The 20,538-nt window shown below is 48.8% G+C and overlaps 1 protein-coding gene across 1 annotated transcript in view; it reads right to left on the reverse strand.

Annotated features, from left to right (window-relative positions):
- Nucleotides 1–19,662, reverse strand: part of Delta (neurogenic locus protein delta) — a 42,815-nt gene extending 23,153 nt beyond the window's left edge. Inside the window, exons 1-3 of the mRNA XM_076387090.1 lie at nt 19,473–19,662; nt 15,022–15,324; nt 863–926 (exon numbers count right to left, since the gene is read on the reverse strand). Coding sequence (XP_076243205.1) covers nt 863–926; nt 15,022–15,324; nt 19,473–19,532 — 427 coding nt within the window. The 5' untranslated portion in view covers nt 19,533–19,662. The remainder of the gene's footprint in view (nt 1–862; nt 927–15,021; nt 15,325–19,472) is intronic.
- Between the last annotated feature and the right edge of the window lie 876 nt (nt 19,663–20,538).

The following is a 20,538-nucleotide window of genomic DNA, read 5'->3' on the forward strand; positions in this document are numbered from 1 at the left end:
TTCGACTACTGTGTCAGTGGTCCACTTGGGAAGCTTACAGTGAAACTATGTTTGACTCTGGAATACGCATACGTTGATGAGGATGAAGCTGAAGCTCAATCCATTCACAGTCGTATTTCTACATTTTAGTACAAACAGTGAGGATATTTCGATAGCCTCCTAGTAGCAAAACGGAAGTGTCTTCCTTCTCACGCAAGAACCCTAGAAACTTCGATGCACTCCATACCTACTTCCACGTGACTCTCAGGCTTTAATATCCTCGATGAACCCCAGAGACAAACGAGATCCCCCAGGGACGACAGAAGGTAGAGGTTAACCAGAGCTTCCAGCGAGCAGAAAAAAAGACAATATTTGTCCGCAGAAAAGCCAGCACAGGAAGAGGCCCCTGAGGAAGGGGACCGATCTCTGTCCCGCGGAGGTTTAGACTATCGAAACCATAAGAAGAGCCGGAGGAAAAGAGGTAGAGGTCGCAGGAAGAGGCAAGAGGAGGTTACGTTTCTGGTGAGTGTCGTGCCACAGGGACCGGAAGTGGCTTCTCGACTGGTTCGGACCTGATGCATGGCATCGGGGCCCACGACACCCAGCTGGACTGCACATGCCCGACCATCTAAAACCTTCCCCGTATTTAGAGGCGTACAGAGAGGACGACTAATTTTAAAATCATCCTCCTTCCTTCTTCCTCCTCCTACTTCTTTTTTTCCCTTCCCTTGTTTTTATTTAGAGAGGCTGCCGAGGCGCGTGCGAGAGCCACGCACTCGTGACGGGCGACTGATAGCGGCTAATACGGAGATACGAGCCTATCTCTGGGAGGCTTAATAGGGAGGTGGGCGCTTTAAGGGAAGCGAGGGAGACGGTTACTTACCGGCTGAGTGGTGTGTCGTGTTGTCTGCGTCGTGATAAGCCTCCACTATCAGCGAGAATGTGCCCTGGGAACAGAAGAAAGGTTGGTGAACTTCGATTCTTGGTTAGGCTTAATTAAATCGAGTACTATCATTACAAGGTTACCACACTGTAGAAACTTCTCAGTAGTAGCTGTGCAAAAACAGTCCGAAAAATACAGCAGAATTATAATACAATTATTTTTCCTTAAATAACAATTTCAAGCTATAATGAATACAGCAAATCGAGCTTATATCGAGGGAGCAGTGGCCAGTTTCGGCGCGAAAAGCTCACGGCAGCTGCGCGTGCCGTCGCGTATCGCAATTAACAATAAATTAAGCGTCCTGAGGCGGGGCGTCACGGGCGCACCTGCCACGCGCATTAGAAGGGTGCGTGTCCCGTGGAAGCGTGCCTAAAAAGCCAGTAGGATGCGTGCTCGGGTCACGTGTTGCTAGATAGGGCGCGAACAGGAATCGCGGGCGACCCTCGTCGAGTTAACCCCGCTGGAATTGGCGTGGAAAGCCTCGAGGGAGGCAGCCCCCTCCTAAAGGGGGTTAACTTTTATATAACCGACCGCACCGGATACAAATCATACGCGTCGTCGTTTTCCTCGTCATCCCCCCCTCCCTCCAGCTCGGCACGTGCTCGAGCGGTTAATTATACGCGAAAATAAATAATCGATCGACAGGCCGCGACCGTTTAAACGCAGCGTCGCCGTCGTTTCCCGGGGAAACCTGTTATAACTGTTTGCATTATCTATTATGGATACACGTATGCAGAACGGGCTGGCACACACGCGACCGATATTGTGTAACACAAATGTGTGGCTGTCTTGCGCCGCGCAACGATCTATTAATTCCTTCTGCTCGGCTATTACCGCCGGCCGAATTAACAATGTATGACTCTTAATTGAGCGATCGGTGACTGCGATACGGCTCCGATTAATTACAGCCAATGCGAGGGGAATTTGGAGAACTAGGTGGACGCAGAGTTTCTAGCACGCGTGATACATTTCACGTGGGAGGAGGATCGCGATTGCGTTGAGCTGGGAGAGTCGAGGGTATCCGTTGCGTTCGGAGCGACACGAACGCGCTGCTCTACATCTTTTTATAGTACATTTTGATCATGGACCGATGATATTTTTATGGATATGTGTTCTTTGAGGCGTCAGCTGAAACGCTAGAAGACTATCAACTCAATATCTAACAAGAGTCCTCAGCTATTCTGTATATAAGAAGCAGAAAAGAAGGAAACCTATACGAATGCGCAGTGTACCCTCGTCCTCTCAGCGTTATCCTAGGAATACTGTTATTTCTATATATATATATACTCTTCCTCGTGATGTCACCTAACGTTACTCAACCCTCCTCCTCAGTCACACTACTACACAGTGCACTAACGCGAAGAGGAAGCCACTCGAAGAGAATCCTTCCACTGTTTCCTAAAATCTTCCTCCACGATTCTGCATTTCCTCTCAGTCGCGAAGGTAACAATAGACCAGCGTCTACCTCAGGTTCTCGGAATCTTCGGTAGGCGCGGCGATCCAAGGAAAAGGCGACCGAACAGACATCGGCGTCGATCGATTCGCGGCGTCTACGTGGAAAACAGGCGCGAAAGGCCTGTCGGTGGGCGTCGAATCGCTCGCGCGACCATAAATCCAAGCAACCGAGAGTGCTCCCTTATGGAGGAGCGGGCGGTCGGCCCACGCCGCGGCGACACACGCATCGTGCACGCTCGTCGAGCGGCGTATTATTGTGTAATAAGTACGTGCCGTACACGCGGTGCCCGCGTACGTGTGCACGCAGTGATAATGCTCGGCGTTTAATTATTAACGTCACACGCACGCACACAGGCGAGCTGGGCACACCGTCCCGCGTACCTGACGCGCAGAGGAGACGGAGAGAAAGAGAGAGGAGCCGCGGCTGGTATTACACACGACCTCGTTAGTCGTTGCCTGCACGGTGAATAATAAATGTTTATATCCGGCCTTCTCTTGTCATCGTTGCCCGCTCCTGCCCGCGTAAACGAGCCGCGGACGTGTCGCGACACCGCTGGGAAACGGTTTCATTATTAAAAACCAACCCCCTCTGCCGCGGACGCCCCCCAACGATGCAAATACTCAGCGACTCGCGTGAGAAATCAGTCTCGCGTGGTCACTGGTTGCAAGGTCCCGACAGGTCAATCTTGTTACTTGTATCGGCTGCGCCATTTCACCTAGTTTTTTTTTTTTGTTGGGATTAATTATTAAGCTCTAGATATCGCGGAGATCGCGATGGTAATTGTTGAGCCTTCGCGGAGGGACTTTGGAGTTCGGTTGGGATAGGTGTTCTGAGAGTCTGTGGAGGTAAAAAATCTTAACAATGCCCTGTTCACGGTGAGAGATAGAAGCTTGTAGGAGGATCGACCGTTCTCGCGATCCCAGACCGCGATCCACAGAAAAAAGGAAACCCTCGAGGACTCATCCCCCCTGAGATATCCCGTGGAACCGGCGCAGGGCAATTTGTCTCGGCAGAAAGAACGAAAAGGGGGGACCACGTCGCCAGGTATGTCACATGCGTGTACACGTTAGAAAGTTCCAGCGAGATTCCGCGGTCCCGAGATTCTGTGGCTTCGGAGGGGGGTCGTTTGTCCACGGAGGAGAACGAGGTAAGTAGAAAAACGAGCGGAAAGGGCGCAAAGTGTAAGGTTGGGGAGGAGAGACTATGGAGAGTGGCGACGTTTAGGATCGTCTATTTGTGTACTTTGGGGAGACGAGGTGAAATGTCTATAGGGTGACTCGGAATTGTAAGTAAAATTAAGGAAAAGGGTTTTTTCGGTTGAGAGATGTATAATCTTCATTCGGTAGAAGCTTGTTATCACATTTTTTCCACATTTACGAAAGATTACTACACTTTATGACTTCTTACTTATAATGAATAAGAACTGAACCTCGCACTCTATTGACCCAGAAGGTTGAAATCAGTTTTTAAATAGGTTTCAAGCACTGTCCAAGAAATACAGGACACTACAAGACAAGCTAATATCTAGAAGACAGCGCTCTAAAAATGGAACAAATTAAAAAACAGTGGGACTGTATTTTAAATTACTCAATCCACTCCACCTCTTATATTCCTCTGTCACTAAACTCTAACCAAGACTATCTTCCCTGAGAACTCGCTACTCGTTCCACTAACTACTCTCTAGAGTCCCCCAAACTCCTGCAACAAATCACAATATCATACACCCTACACCCCCTCCGCAATTACTCTCGATACTCCATAAAATCTGACTCGAGACAGCGATAATCGTGTTCTCAGGTGTACACACGCACCCGAACAATAACGATCGATGGTGGAACCCGCTCCGTTTGTGTACCTTCCACGAAGCCCGCCCTTTTCTCTCGCGGCAAGGACGAAAGCGAGTCGCGGAGGCCAGAAAGAACGAGGGTCCCGGGTCCGGAGGCTCGGGGGAGGAAATAAATTGTCTCCTGGACAAATGCCACCGTGATCGGCCGCTAATTTATTACGGGGATCGGAATTAAGCCGACAAAAAGCTGAAAAAGCCCCGCGTAGGCATCCCGTAGAACAATGTGTTGGGTGTGTTCTCTCGGTGGCCGGTTAGCAGTTCTGCCACGACCACGACACCGAAACGAGAGAGAGAGAGAGAGAGAGAGAGAGAGAGAGAGAGAGAGAGAGAGAGAGAGAGAGAGAGAGAGAAGCAGCGGCACAAAGGGCAGGAGGGAAGAGGAGGAGGTTATCGGTGAATGAACAGGGAAGAGAAAGAGAGTCAGAGGACCGGTGTTTCCAGGGACAGAGGGGAGGGAGAAGGAAGGAAAAAGACGTAGGAAAAAACGGCGCCGTAAGGTAACCGAGAGCGAGAGAAAGAAAGGGAAGGTAAAAAGGGGGGGGCTAGAGGGGGACCGGAGGATCGTGAAAGAGAGACGAACCGAAAGGAGGAACCTGGGACGACGAAAAGGAGGAGAATAGAGAGGCTCGTTGCGCGTTCGAGATACGGAGAAACGAGGATAGGACGGGGGCGCGAGTGAGAGAGCAGAGTCGAAGGAACCAGTCGAAGAGAGAAGGAGACAGGCCTCGCTCACTCGGCAGTCGGTTCCCACGGCTGCGCAGCATACCTCCACCTTCTCTCGCCTCTCTCTCTCCTCCACGCTCGTCGCCTCTTTCCCGACTGCTGCTCCTCTCTTTCGCCTCTCGCTCTCCTGCTCGCCAGCCGTCGTCGCGCCTCGTACTCCCGCCGACTCTTTTCCAACTCTCGCGATCTCTCTCCCTCGCTCTAGGGCTCTCTCTCTCTTTTTCTCTCGCTCTCTCTCCTCGTCCCTCTATCCCGTGGACTATCTCTAAGCCGCTTCTTTCTCTATTCCAACCCGCTCCGCGGAACACGGCGAAACCTCCTCCCCCGCGATCGTTCGATAGTCGGGGGTCCCTTCTTTCCTGCGCTCGTTTCGCCACCGTTGCAAGGGCCCCTGCGATACAGCGCGGCGCGTACCTACAATGCACGGTATTAATCATCGCGGAAAACGGGCCGAAAGGAGAAACAGGTAGCCGTGCTCTGCCTCGACGTGAATAGACGCGAACGGGTTGCACTTGTGGCTTTTCGGCGCGGCGCGGGACCAGGCATTCGCGAGGAGACGGTTGTGTAATGGGAATTGGTGGAGGAAAGAGGTGAGGAAGTACACAGACACAGGTAATCTGGAGATCTGATTGTTATGCACAGCTGAATGATTAAAATACTTGAATAATTGGAACGGGTACTCGGGTAATTGAAATACTTGAATAATTGAAACGGGTACTTGGATAATTGAATCTTTGAAATACTGGACTATTTGAATTTTCAAAATACTGGAATATCTCAATTCTTTCAATTCTAAAACCGTAAACATGGAAACCTTGAGATATCTGAAAGTTTCAGAATTCAGATGTTGAAAATCTGAAAATGGTTGAATTTGAATATTTGAACATTTGAATACCAAGTACTTGCAAAAGCGAGTCCAGTACGATTCGACGTACCCGAGACAGATTGTGAGAAGCTGGTGATTCACCATGGAAAAAGGAAGGAAAAGGAGTTTTCGCCGCGTCCTGGGAAAACGCGTCGGAGATCTTTCTAACCGGTTCCATGTGGTCACGTGATCGAAGGGGGGTAACGCGAAATTGTTTGGACGAGGAGTCGAGCCCTATTCGAAGTGGCTTAACCGCCTCGATGATCTGATACGCAAGGAGGGTTAATTGGACAGGCGTTGGTTTAAACGGAGGTCGTAAAAGGGACGTGTAATAAAATTCGAGCAGCATCATGGAAAGGCGGTCGTGGTGCTTCTATTTTTAACCATTCACGCTTTAACGTGGACGAGCCGCGGTCCCGCGCTCGCCGAGCGTGGCATTTCCGCATGGAGAAATTTTCGTGGCCTCCATTCCCCGTCGAAAGGAGGAAGAGGAAACCGAGGATGACGAGCGACGACATCATCGCCCTGGGGCATGTGAAAAGCGCGTCACACCCACGAACTCTGCTTTTCCAAAGCTTTTATGCATCGTTTCAGGCACACGCGTCTGCGCCGTGACGAGCAAATTGCGGCAAACCTCGATGACTCTTTAACCGATACGCATTGGTTTTGCTAATTTAAATACAAATATTTGAAGAATTATTTCGAAGAATGTTTTACTTCATTTCTTAGCTATTTGTCAAGAAGAGGCACAGGGTTTTTTCTATTTAAAACTGCTACTTATTATTTTAAAAAAATTGTATTCATACTATCTCGCATAGTAGACTTCTATTTTCATTTGAAATAAAATTTGCTCAGCTCTGTTGCGTGAATTTCCCTCCCCCATGTCCAGCTCGGTTGGCTGAACGAGCGCGTTTAATCGCGACTCGTTACACCGGATTATTACACCAACCGAATAATTTTATTCGTTCCTTTCCTCGTTTCGAGTAATGCGAACAAAAGTCACGCTTTCACAGTCCCTCTTTAACGCCACGACCATCGCGCTCGCGGTTCTTTTATTAATGGATATTTCCAGCGATATTACCCGTTCCCCGAGTTTCTATTTCCCGCACAATCGCCCCGATTACTCGGGAGTCCCCCGATCGATTCGATCGGTCGACGAAACTGCCCAGGGAATCGCCGCGAAATGCAAACATCACCGCGGTTACTCGACGCCGAAGGAAAGAAAAAGAGGCAGAAAGGGGGAAAAAAAAAACTCTCGAGCGCAAAAAGCGAGACGTGTTAGACCAGATATAACCAAGATACAATCTTTCCCAAGAAAGACGACGAAGAAACCAGTGTCTGTGTATCGAGTCGAAAAAGAAGAGGAAAAAATTCAATACCAACGCAAAAACTCTTCTCACTTATAAACATCGGCCTCTACCTCTTCTTTCGTGGCTAGCTTCACCGAAGGTGATGAGAGACGAAACCAGGGACCACGGAATATCCACTGTACAGTTTGAAATTAAGAAATGGAAGAAGAAAAACGAAACTGAATTGAAACTTTAAATCAATTTTTAATATAGAACTCATATTAAGATTATCTCAAGAATAAGGTCACTGAAGATTATTCTAAATCCCAGAAAATCACGCAAAAGACTTCCTATTAAAGAACAATGTCAAATTGCATCTTGCAACTGCATCACTGTATCTATGAAACAATTTCACAGAAAGATGACAGAATTTTTTAAAAATTACAGATCTTCCTCCACGATTTTTTGCTACCCATAATTAGAACCTCAAAAATGTTCTTCGCACACTGTAAACTCTTAAGTGGATCCTGAGTCTACAACGAGAGGACACTATACACTCCACCTAACTTACTCAGCTTATAGGCGTAGCAAAAAAGTCTAGCATAGAAAAAGCTTAAACAGGCGGAAAAACGGTGCCGAAAAACGATGGCCAGTTCCACTTGAGCAGCGCCCACGTTCCATGGTACATGTTAATAAGCTTCGACAGCGGGAACGCCATCAGCTGATGGTGTACCTGCTGCACGATGACCACGTGTCGCGGCCCCAGGGTGGGGCAGATCCACTCCCTGGTTTATGTATCTCCCGCGGCTCGCCGCGACGAGGTTAGACCCACATTATGCCACTCTCTCTTTCTTCCTGCGGCATTACCACGCGCGCAAAAAGTCGCCCCCAGGGCAGAAACCCATTTCGCCATTATCGCCGAGGCGGAGGCGCTTTCAGCGTCCCGAGAGAAGTCGATCATCCCGGGAGATGAGCGTTAAATGGAGGAGGCGAGGCGACTTCTTCATCCAAAGGCGTGCACAACTTATTCTACTCGAGGGAGGCACTTCCGCGAGAAAACACTTTCGCGAGATTCAGTCGTATGGTTGGTTTGCCAGAAGAGCGAGAGAAGAAAGGGAAACAGCTGAGCAAAGGATGTTCTTGGGAAACTCTCTTTCAACTTTTTATGAGGGAATTAGTAATTGGTCAATTTTTAAGTGAGGTAGAATCTTTTTAATCAGGTAACAAGTAACAAGCTTTTGGAGTTAAGGTAGATTAGAATGTATATAATTGAAATTGTTTCAAGAATTATAGATTGAATATTGCAAACTTCACTACACAATACCTTCCTGCAGCAAAAATGTATCAGTCGAGAAAACAACGATCCTTATTTCTTTACGAGACAAAAACTTTCTCAATTTTGCTCTCCTTTTTCGATCCTTGCAGACACCTCGAAGTCGACGCATCCTCCTTAGAATCCGTGTTACGCAGGTCTAATCCGACGTCAGTTTAGTACCTGCTTGTAGACAAGTTAGCGCGCGTTTGTAATCGTAACGAGACGCAACGCTCTAATTGGTCGGTCGCTAATTAGATTTTGACGGTTAATTAGCCGGCTCTCCCACGATCGGGACAATAGCACGCGAGGGACGCGTGGCGCCATCTGGGACGCGCTTTTCCGTTTCGCGTCTCGGTCTGACATCGCGATCGAAAACAAAAGAGATCTAGGTGCGTGCACCGTTGACGGGTCCCCGGGGGCGGTGTGGCTAGAGAAAGGAAGGAAGTGACGAAGGTGGAAAAGAGGTCGATCGCGGGTGGTTCTAAAGATACGCTGCCGCGGCCTGAAATCTCGAAGCTCGCCTGCGGCAATAAGTATCGCGGCTACCGAGAAGCTTCCTCGTTTGATCTCGGGTCGAGACAGAGGATCGAGTGGAAGTAGAAACAGAGAAATCAGTCTGCCACCGCGGGAATCACTGGCTGCTGTCAAAAATCAACGATTTTTATTACTTTCAAAGGGGAGGCGAATTGTGGACGTGTACTGGGTGTTCCATTTCAATTAGAAGCTAAAGCTACAGATGAAGAAAGTTATTCCTCTCTGTAGAAGCTTCTCAAAAATTCAGAGCTTCCCTAATTTTTATTTATTTGAACTAACGAACAGAGATCTTTTATATGTATACATGAAACAACGAAACAAAAAGTACATGTAGATTACTAGAGTGAGACAAAGCATTGTATAAACTAAACAAAGAAAAATAAAAGATACTTTATGCTATTATTTAGGTATCCTTATTCATCCCTATTATCTTACTAAGAAATGATAATCACTGTCGTTTCTAGTTTGAAGTTTGGTCGACGACTGGACCCAGCAACGATGTCCGATCCCGACTCCCTAATTCCACTTGCACTATTTCTTCGAATATTTCATTAAAATATGAACTAAAAACCGAGACACCCTATACATGGTCGAGCTCGAAACTTTCACCGAATCCTCCCGATCCGCGGGTCGATTAAAAAAACCGACGGTATTCCGGGCATCGGGCAGGCTCGCGTAGCGGCGGTCAGCCAGCGTCCTCCTCGCTCGGTCTCTCTCGTTCCCTCGGTTCCTCCGCATCTAAGACGTAATTTATGCTAAACGTTTCGCGTCGTGGAAGCCGCGCGCATATCGCCCCGGTACACCCGACTCAGCCATTCATCCGACGCCCTTCTCCCGCTCGTCCTCCTTCGTCTCGGACGCGAATCACGCAGCCTTTTCGGTCGTGGGACCACGATCATCCGTCTCTCTCCGACTCGGTCCCACCTTTCTCTCTGTCGCGCTTCCTCCCCACCTTCCCACCTCGTGTGTGCCACCTTTATGGGCCCCCTCCACACCCCCGGGCCCCCCGTCCCGTCGCGTCGCTGTCCCTAACGCCTTTTCATTCCATCTTTCCCCTTCTTTCTTCCGCGCCGATCTCGGCGTACTCTCGTCGGTACCCACGATCCTCTGGCAGGAGCGTAGGAGACAGGAAGGATAAGGATGAAAGGAACTTTTTGAATGATCCGCTCGGCGAGGGTGAAAGGACAATGGGGGAGTTAAGGCGAGGGAGACAGGGAGGGTGCTGATGATAAAAGTTTGTGGATACTGAGTTTGGAGGTGATTGGTGGTAATTGAGCGGTAATTGTGGAGTTGTGGTGCTCGTAGTTTCAGTGCTGAGTATTTGATTGTGGTATAATTAGGTGGGAGGGGAATATTAGATGGCAGAGTTTGGATTCGGATGGTAGAGAGTTTGAATGTTTAAATATTAGGGTATTTGAAAATTCGAATATTCGAAAGTGAGAATATTTTGAAATTTAAGTATTTTGAAATGTTTGAAAATTTGAATACCTGAATATCTAAATATTTGAAAATAATTGAGTATCCAGCAATATTCCTACCACGAATCAAAAATTAAAACAGTGCCCCCCAATTGAGATCTAGAAAGTCAATTTCACACTTTCATCTCTATCAAGATGCCTTCTTCAAGATAAGTAATTTTCGGTTGCAGATTTCACCCGTTTCGAAACAAAGTAAAACCGATTCATCACGCGATCTCAATCTACATCCAGCATTATCATCTCAAAGAGGAATATTAAAATAACAAGCCAATTCGCTGCATCTTCATCCGTCAGAAACTCGAAACGAACGGTTCCCCGAAACAATGCATCGAAGTGAATAAAAGTGACGAGGGTCAGCGCAAAGAAATATTCAAAAAATCGTACGCGTGACCAGGGCAGACTCCGCGGGACAGCGAGTGAGCACAGTGGCGGCACTGTCGCGGGATCGTGCTGTTTTAATAAGTCGACCAGCATGGTAACGTAAAGCAATTAACTGGCGCGAGAGCGACGCAAGGAGCGGCCACGTCTCGATCTTGATGCGGCCAGACGAAGGTTACGATTACGTGTGTATCAAGCCTCGGCTCCTCTGTCTTTTCCAGCCTCTTAATTAACGGCAGACACGCGTCCCCTCAGAAGACAAACACGCTTGCGCAACCGTGCATACTACTCCCGTTGTTGTCTGCGGAGTTTCGGTAACCTGCCCCTCCGCCCCCACCCTTATCGCTGCATCGGCCGACGTTGCGTCAGGGTAATTAACGATCTCGACGGAACGAATGCCGCGTGGAAAATCGCGGGGAGAGGCCAGCAATTTGCCGAGTGCCTCTCTCTCTCGTCGACTGTTTTCGCGATCTTCCCGCGCGCAGACTGAAAAAGAAGCTCGCCCACCCCGCCTAACCGTTATTAATAGTACATTGTTGCTTTCGCTTCGCGGCGCCGGTAACTCCTGTAATTAACGCGTTTCCTGCTGCACGTCGATCCGAGAGCTACTTCGACCGAGAATTTGCTTCCCGCCGTGGGAGATACCACTTCGACGCTGACGCGATAACAGTTTCCTTTTTCCTGCTTCGAATCCCGAGTGATCTGTGCAATTATCGAGATATTAACCGCGGCTAGAGTAGAGTGTGGTGAAACTTTTGGAATGAGATACGAGACGTACAATTTCTTTTATTAACGTTCATTTTAGTTAGCAACTTATCAGTCACTGTATCTTACTCTGAATCCATGGCAGCCAAGTTCTCAAATGAGTCTACGTATCCTAAACTTTCGTAACACTCCATCTCGCCAGCTGATGGCTAATTGGTTCACGTCCGTGCAACGAGGTTTATTATTCCTTACGGATCGATTATTCGTCGTCACGCGACGGTATTTATTATCGAGGCGCGAGCGTCGGGCGCGGCGGCGTTTTTTGCCCGACGGAAGCTCATTCTCACGCATCGGCGCAACGAAAATAAATCCGGCTCTCCAAATAGCGATTACACGTTACGGGCGGCCGCCTATTCCTTCTTTTCCCCGCCGACACGTAGACGCAGACGACTACCGGGGGAAGAGGACTCAAAGGTTACTCGTTCCTCACAGGATTCCGGCCAGCCTCTCTTCCGAGAACACCGCTTTTTTTCTTCCTCCTCTCCACGAGAGTTCCTCTTTCGACGTCTTGCCGACGCGGCTTCGACCCGATATAGCTGCTTATCGGCCGATCGTGAGAGCGAAATGGAGGAATAACAGAGAGAAGCTGGACCAGGTCTCCCAGGAAATGGCGAAAGAAATTTGGAAGACACTTTTAACCCCTTCCCGTACAATTTTCTTTCGTAATATTATCAATGTTGCCGATCGGAAATGTGTGACTGTTCTATACTGCCAGCAACACAGCTCCCATTGAACGAACATAGACCCCTCACGCGATGGTGCGTGATCGGTTACTTCCGAAAAATCCTCACCACGCGTTACCGCGTAAGCGGCAGCGAAGATATAGTTAAAAGTGCAGGAGTGAGACTCGTCGAAGTATGGCAAGGAGTTAATAATTACAGGATTCTATTCACACAGAGGCATCGAGAACCTTGCAAAATCTCTTAGAGAAGTTAGTGTCAGTCTTTTGCCAACTCTCTTTCTCTCCACCAGTTGACTAATTCCTCGTCGAACTCGCTTCTTTCTTTCCCTACTTCCGTCAAAGCACACGAAGCCTCTAGATCCTCGTATCAGGCATGTACAAATTCTATACGAGAGACAGAAAATGATCCATACGCGAAGATAAGCCAAGGAATCAAGTGAGAAAGAATGAAGAGAGTTTTCGAAGGGAGATGGAGAACTGGTCCCGCAGAGGTGGCGCGGGGCGCCATATGGGTTAGTAAATTTAACTCTGCTCTCGCGCGAGAGAGCTTCGAAGACGAGGACGGCGAGCGGGCGCAGAGAGAAAGGGAGAGAGATTACGAGGGAAGTGTAGAAGCACAAAAGGCCTAGCCATCTGCCAGTGGCCCTGCAGCGCGTCTCATAGGCAGAAGTGCGCGAACAGCGACCGAGAGAGAACTGACGTACACCAGGGACGGTGGGCAAACATTGGCGTAGACGTGACGCTCGCAGAGCGCTAATGCGCTGTACTCTCGTGTTACTTCGCGCCCGATGGTATAAGGCTCTCGATGTTGATTTGTTTGTCCATGGGGGATCGCTGGTGGACGGGATGAGAGTTCTAGGAAATTTTTGTGAACCATGAATATTGGTCAAATTGAGATCTCTCACTCGCTATAGTCTTGGGAGGTTTTACAGAGTGTAGAACACAGTATTCGATTATGTATGAAAATAATATTGAAGAGTAGCGAGTACTAGAGAGAATTTAAAAAATAAGAACAAAGAATAGAGACTTCAATTGAGAAATTTTAGCTTTAAAGTCAGAGACTACTCGCGAAACAATTTTCTCATCTCAAACATAGAATCACTTATCTCATTCACTTTCCCACGTATGGGTAATCAACACAAAGGTAGCCCTAGAACATAAATCTTTGTACGGAAGGAGACTGCCCAGTTCTCGCCAATGCATGGAATTATCGAAGCAACAACAAGCTAGCAATAGCAGCAACAGCAGGAGGGAGAGACAAGTGCCAGCATCGTTCTCTCTCCCTCCGCCAGTTCTGGCACCATCTGCCATTCGTCCTCGTCTCGCCCGCGCGCACGCACGCGCCGCAAAACGCTCGTTTTTAATGCCTTTCGTTCGCCACGACCGCGAGAAAGTAGGAAGAAGACGATGAGGCCGAATTCCCCGCTTTTTTGTTTCTCCTCCTTTTCCCCCTCGAGGGCCCCGTATTTCTTCATTAATTACCCGACACGACAGGTGCAGCGCAACCGCGGGATTTTCACGCGAGCCCTATTTCCAATTTCGAAATTCACAGGTGAGAGAGAGAGAGAGAGAGAGAGGGCACCTTCTGAGAAACGAGGAAACGCACGAAGACACGTTAATCACGGTAATCGACGTCAATTTACTTTTCAATTCCTCCTTATCGATCGTAACCGGAAACCCAGGAGGGGCCCTTTACGACCCCCTGAAACGCGACAGCGAAACGGGGAACGAGATAACAGCGAGAGGCAGGGAGGGTCGGGCGATTATACGCGAGGCACGTTGATCGCACGCTAGGCTCGGTGTTTGTTTCTTTTCCGACGAGAGCGCGGTCCAACCTTGGTCGCGATTCAACTCGTGCCTAGATAATTCGTCGAGAATGTGGAAAGATAAGAGATACAACCGGCGATTTTTACTCCCCGGTGAGCTCACGCGCGCCTTTTCAAGTCGAGCAGTTCCTTCATTCCCCGCGATGAACACACTGGCGGTCGTTGTTCGAGACAAGGATCGGCACACGTTCGAAATTTTATGAAACCGAAGGAAACAGCCAGGGGATCGGTTAACTGTACCAGAAAGACAGGCACGCGATGATTACTCTCGTTAAAACAATGATAATTGCCCTTTGTTCGCTGCGATTATCTACTAGGGAAATAATCATGTCTGAAGATTGCTCGCGACGATGTCTTTGCCAACGAAAGGCGCTTATTTATCTCGTCGAGGTTTCGCGAGATCGGTTCAGGCTCGTAAATGAATCGACGTTTTTCCGGCTCTGGATCGTTCGCTGGTTTCTCAGGCACGCGATGCTTATGGTAATCGACAGGATCGCAAAAAGCACGGAAACGCGACGGGATTGCGATTTCATGTTTATCTACGATCGGCTGGTGTAACGGCATTTTTCTGTTGCGCGCTCGTAAATCGCTTGGTGACAATGCTTAATTTATACCACGGTTCGATATGACACTCTCTTTTTCTGAGAATTGTCTCCAAGTCTATCGATTACAATTTTACTCGAGTTTCTCATAAAGCAGTGCGAACAAGCTCGTTGAAATTCAATGGTTAGAATTAAAAGACAGAAATGCTCAACTTCATGAAACAGAATTCAAAATTTGTCAAAATGGCTTCAGTATAGATACAATTATATATCTACTGTTTAAAATTAAGTAAACTAAAATGAACAGGAGTTCAATTTGGTCTCTGAAAGACTCACGCATGAAACTGTCTGCTTTGAGAAACTCGAGGCACTCTTATGATGCAATGGAGATCAGACTCACCGGCCACGTGAACTCGAACGGAAACCTGATGGGGTTGGTGAAGCTTGGCATGGCGACGTTGGGGCTGAGATTAACGATGTTCTCACCCAGCACTGGTGTGACGACGTCGCCGTACGTGCACGGCGTCGTCGTGTCGATCTTCACCTGATATTGCTTCAGGCAGACCCTGAACCTCGTTTTGCAAACGCCTGAGCACTCGCCTGTCTTGGAAGTGCTGCCCGAACAGCACTTACCCAGACTGTCTTTTCCGTATTCGTTCACGAACGACTTTAGCCTCAGCTCGAACACCCCAGAGGCGTTTACCTGGAAAAAAGAAACAATTTAGAGGATCCATCGACCATACTCTGCTTCTTTTACATATAAATAAAATAAATAATAAATACAGTAAAGCTAAAGGAGGAACTCTTTACTGTGGCAAAGGATCCAGAAGAAGCTTTCTTATAATTAATAATCATTATAACCCTACTTTCTCTTTAGAGTGACTAGGAATCTCTGTATATTCAGCCTGCAGTTCAAAGTTCCTTCTTGAACCATAAAGTAAGCGGACACGGTAATTATAAAAGTACTTTAACCTTAAAATTTGACAGAATCGAATTTATAAATTTTTTAATAGTCTGTCTTATAAATCAGTGAAACAAAAAATAAGCAAAAAAGTAAAGTCTGCGCAACGCGAACGCCACTGGCACCCTTCCGTTTGATGGTTACAAACCTTGCTAACCTCAAAATTGTTCACAGAAGTTTCCCTCGACACATCGATGTTTACAGTGCGCACTCGACTGCACAGAAATTCAAGGAAACTGAGACTCCTACATACTAGCATTCACGAAAATCTCGATAGAATCCAAACCACGACGATCATCCTCGCCCTCTCCGACGTCGGGGGTCGTCCTGTGGCCAAACACGTCCGTACACGACGCCAGGGCCAACAGCACGTGTGTAATCGCGTTTTTGCGCACGCGTGTCTTGCACTGCGCATCTCCCAGGAGGGGCAGAGGGATTCGCGCGCGAGACCGACCCACAAAAAGCGCTTTTTTTTCGCTCGACGAGACTCGGGCCTGCAAAGGGGGGCCAAGAGGAAGGGGGGCAGAGGCGCAGATGGACATTTCGCCACGCGTGCTGGCGAGCACCAGCGATCGCGGAACACGAGGGGCGTTTTCGTGGCGGGAGAAAAAAAATGAACGCTGGAACATCGGTCGTAAATGTATTAACGCTACCGGTTCCCTCTGCGCGCCGAGGCAGGGCACTAAAAACGCGAAGAATAACGCAGGAACAGTGGTTAACACGTTGGATATTTTGTGGGTCGATGAATCCTCTGGTCAGGCTGTTTCGATAATTTTATATAAACAGAATTGCGTTGTACCGAGCTTCCTGGAGTGGAAAGTTGGGCACTGAGCGTGTTAAAAGTAAAAAAGCGATGGATGAAAAGAATCAGTACAGGACTCGAGGGAGCTTTAGAATGCGTATTTATACTCGGCGAAAAGGAAGCCTGGACCGAGTGGCTCGTGGCAAGTTAACGATGTTCGCGAGCGAAAACACGGGGAGCCAATCAAAACAGAGGTCGTTCTCCTGCTACTTGGTTACTTTGTAACGGCTCTGCGCTTCGACAATGTACCAGTGCACGGACCCTCGCACTTGTTCCCCACCCTAACCTCCTCTGGAGACCTATTCTCTAATAACTGGTCAGGCTTAATGGCACGTCACACCACGCTACATATTTTTCTAATAAAGTAGAGGGGCGCCAAGTTGACACAGTCGTACGAAAAATATTTTCCCCTGTCGTACAAACACGTTACGTGAAACCAATTGCAGGTTATGTTAGGATCGCTTAAAAATTGTTTGACACTGTGATATAACCTTTGGCACTGTTCAAATTGTTACAAAGAATATATACAGATCAACATAGCCTACTTTTATGAAAGCTAAAACACCACTAATCAACGATGACACTTTGACTGACACTTAGAGACAAAATTTGGAAGAAAATCGTGATATGGTTAACCTGGAATTCCACACGTTTCTGAAAGGCTTCCTATTAGTCAAATTCTCGCAGACATATTTCCACAGTATAGTCTCGCGTTTCACCAAGATTTCGAGCACAAGGGCAGGAGGGGTACAGTTTTTCTTCGGGCGACAGTATCCAATGTAAACAGAGCCGATGCGTCAATATTTCTCCCGTTCCTGCCCTCGTCCAGAGGCAAGAGAGTTCTTGACCACTGTGGACAATGGCCCACGGCTATGCACACGCACAGAGGCAGCCAGCAGACAAGCGAGCCTTCCCACGAGACATTGTATAGCCGAGCAAAGCTATACGTGTATCGTCGTCTCACGTGAACGAGAGGAGCGCACTAACCTTACTATCGAGCCCGCGGATCGTTTTACGATCCCTCTGGCCCCCTCCGCGACGTCCATTACACCCCCGACCTCGAATTTCGACGACATCAATGTCCTTTTTGAATCCAACGACCGAGGGGATTCCCATTCTCACGATTCAAAAACGTTCCAGAACGATCAGTTTCCGTTTTACAAGCGATCGAGAGAATGAGCAAACAACAGTTTTACGAGTCGTATATTTCGAAGCGAAAAAATATACAGTAGCCTTCGAACCGAAAAATATCGCCGACGAACAATTCTCATTACACCTCGTAAAACAGCGGGCACGCGGCACAAATGTATATGTATACGTATATGCGCGCGGTCCTCGATGAGGAATTCTCATTTTTGGCGCGCTGGAGCGCTATTCTCGGAACGCGAATGGCCGCCGTCGACTATTTACGGATACACACGGCGTTATTTCGTCAGAGCAATTTTGCAGGGGCACAATCGATTCTGATCAATCTCTGGAACCGCGGGACAAAGGCGGAGACGCGATTTCGGGCGGTGAAGGTCGGGAGGATGCTTAGGCGGAGGGGGGTCGGATGGTGCAAGACGCGGAGACGTCAGCCGAGGCGGGCGAAGAAGCTAGACACTTCTAAAAGAGTGGATCCAGATTTAGAGTTGTTGTACGCGGCGAATACTGTTGCCACTGCCTTTTCTCTCCTCTTTCGCCCGGATGCTTCGAGTCTGGCCGCCGCGCGACGTAGGGGGACGGAGATCGAGGGGGGGCGAGGACGGACGGGGCAACGAGAAAAAAACATCTCTCCCAGGAAGAATACGGGGACCCGCGAGAGCTCCCTAGAGCGCGTGGAGAAAAGGGAAAGAAGAAACGCTGGGCGTCGCGCGTGCACGAAACCGCGGGGCGACGCTGCACGCGGGGGGAAACTTCACGAAATCGGCTTGGATAGGGTTAAAATTGGAAAGCACGATTCCTACGGATCGGTTCGTGCCGCTCGCTGATACGCACCGTTCGACTGGATAAATATATTGAAGCCACTTACGCAAGGGCTTAATTAGACGCGGGGGAACGGCGTATAGGTGGTGCGCGCACGCGTGCACGCGAGAGAGAGGCAGAAGGTAAATATATAGGATGGGGAATTCTATTCCGAACGCAGCCATCGACGTGTCATCGTTTTTACCCATAAATACCGACAGGAGCTTACGGTCGGGCGACCGGTTTGACAGACGGGAACGTCTTGGATTCCGAACCAAAACACCGCCCCATTCATCGACAGGCCCGAAGGTCGACGCGATGCCTCGCGAAGTTGACAAACGTAGACGGGGTTGACAACACGATAATTCTCGTAGAACCGTTCACAAAATAATCCTTGGCGTACGAGACCGTCGTATTGCCGCTTTACCAGATTTATCGACCCATAGATTCCGCCGATGCGCCTGCTGCAGGCTTTTTTTAAACCTCTACGCTACGGTCGCGCGATACTTCACTCGAGAATCTCTCGACCAAACCGGTCGAATTCGCTAACAAGAAAGAGCTAGGCTACTTGTATCGATGGGAAACTAATATTATCTCATTCTGAAAGCTAAATACAGTGCTACTTGATATAAACTCGTCACTATTTCATTCATTACTATTTACTAAGCACCATACAAGCTTCTTTTCAAGGCGCGTTTAGACTGAACGAACAAATTCTTCATTCATTTGTCGATTTTATTCATTCATAATAATTGAATTTTATTTCTGCAGTAGCAGAAGAACGAGCATTTGCTCGCTTCGTCTAAACGGGCGATCAGAATCTAGTAACAAGCTTATACCGACCATAAACTCTACGAATTCAAAGAACAGGTCAAAGAGTACGGGCGACAGGAATGCAGAGCGTCGTCATAAAAACCGAAGTATCAGTGTTCAAACACATTTTGCAAGTCGTTCTACATCCCGACAGTCGCTTCCAAAAATAAACGGAAATATTTCCAGCGTAACCTTCCGACCGTCTTTCGGAACCGAAAGAGAAAAAATTCGCCGACAGTCTCCTAAATAAACTCATCCTCGACGAATTTCGAACATACTCGAAAGCTAATCTCTCTCTCTCCTACGTAGATGAATAAATCTCGACACTTACCGCTCGAGGTGCTGGCAGGAGCACGACGGCGATCGTCCACACGAGCATCGTGGTCCACATGTTTGGCGGTTGGGTAAGGGTTCGATGTTTACACGCCGCCGGTGATTCGTCGGCGGATGTGTGTGGACCGTGGTGCCCTGGTGTGCTCGTCGGCGTTACCTCCTCGCGTGGATTCCGCGAGGCTGCATAGCCACCGTACACAGCGCGAGAGGGTACGAGGTGTTTGGTCACCGTCGTAACCTCGCCTCCCCTTCTCGCGGGCTTCTGCTGTAATCCTTTCGGCCAGAGAATCGACGGAACTCGGCTCTGCCTCCGCGCGATATACGAAGGAACCGGGAACGAAGCCCGAACGAATCGGCAAACTCGCGGTCGATGGATCTCTCACGATCACCTCCTCGGGGGGTCTGTCGCACTGCACACTTGACCAACAAAATTTTACAAGATGTATCCACGGGACCCCGCGGGCGAATTCGCGAGAATCACGCGCGATCACTGAACACTGTGCTGACACACTTTAATTCCAATTATCCGTAGGCACGGCGAGCCTCGTCGAACAGCCTCGTCTCCCGGCGGCGATAATGCAATAGTCGCGCGTGGGACTCGGGAAGGAAAAAAAACACACGGGTTCTGCGATCCCTCGGCCCGACGCCTGTCTCTTTCTGCCACGAAGGTGGTAGAGTATCTCTCCCTGGGTCCTCTCGGTGCGTGCGAAACTCCTCTTCTATGGATACTCTCGAACTACTTTGTTTTCGGTGCCTCTCACCACGCTCGTGCCGAGCGTTCGTTCGCGGCGCACGAGCCACTGCGTCGACGAGGAGCACGACGATTCGCCACGGGCATAATTTTCCACGGGGGAAAAGGCACGTAGAACGACACTCTCTCCTCCTCGCCAACCGTCGCAACAACGACGAGTCGCGCACTGACTGGCCGTCGACGAACCGTGAGGAATATTCCCTCGGCGACCGGCTCGAGAGTGGAAGGAGAGGAGGTGGCGAAGAGTGGTGGTAACCAAGAGTGGGGAGGAAAGAGAGAGAGGGGAGTGAGACGACGGTGGAGGTGGAGTGAA

The sequence above is a fragment of the Calliopsis andreniformis genome, chromosome 10 (genome assembly GCF_051401765.1).
Source record: "Calliopsis andreniformis isolate RMS-2024a chromosome 10, iyCalAndr_principal, whole genome shotgun sequence".
NCBI lineage: Eukaryota > Metazoa > Arthropoda > Insecta > Hymenoptera > Andrenidae > Calliopsis > Calliopsis andreniformis.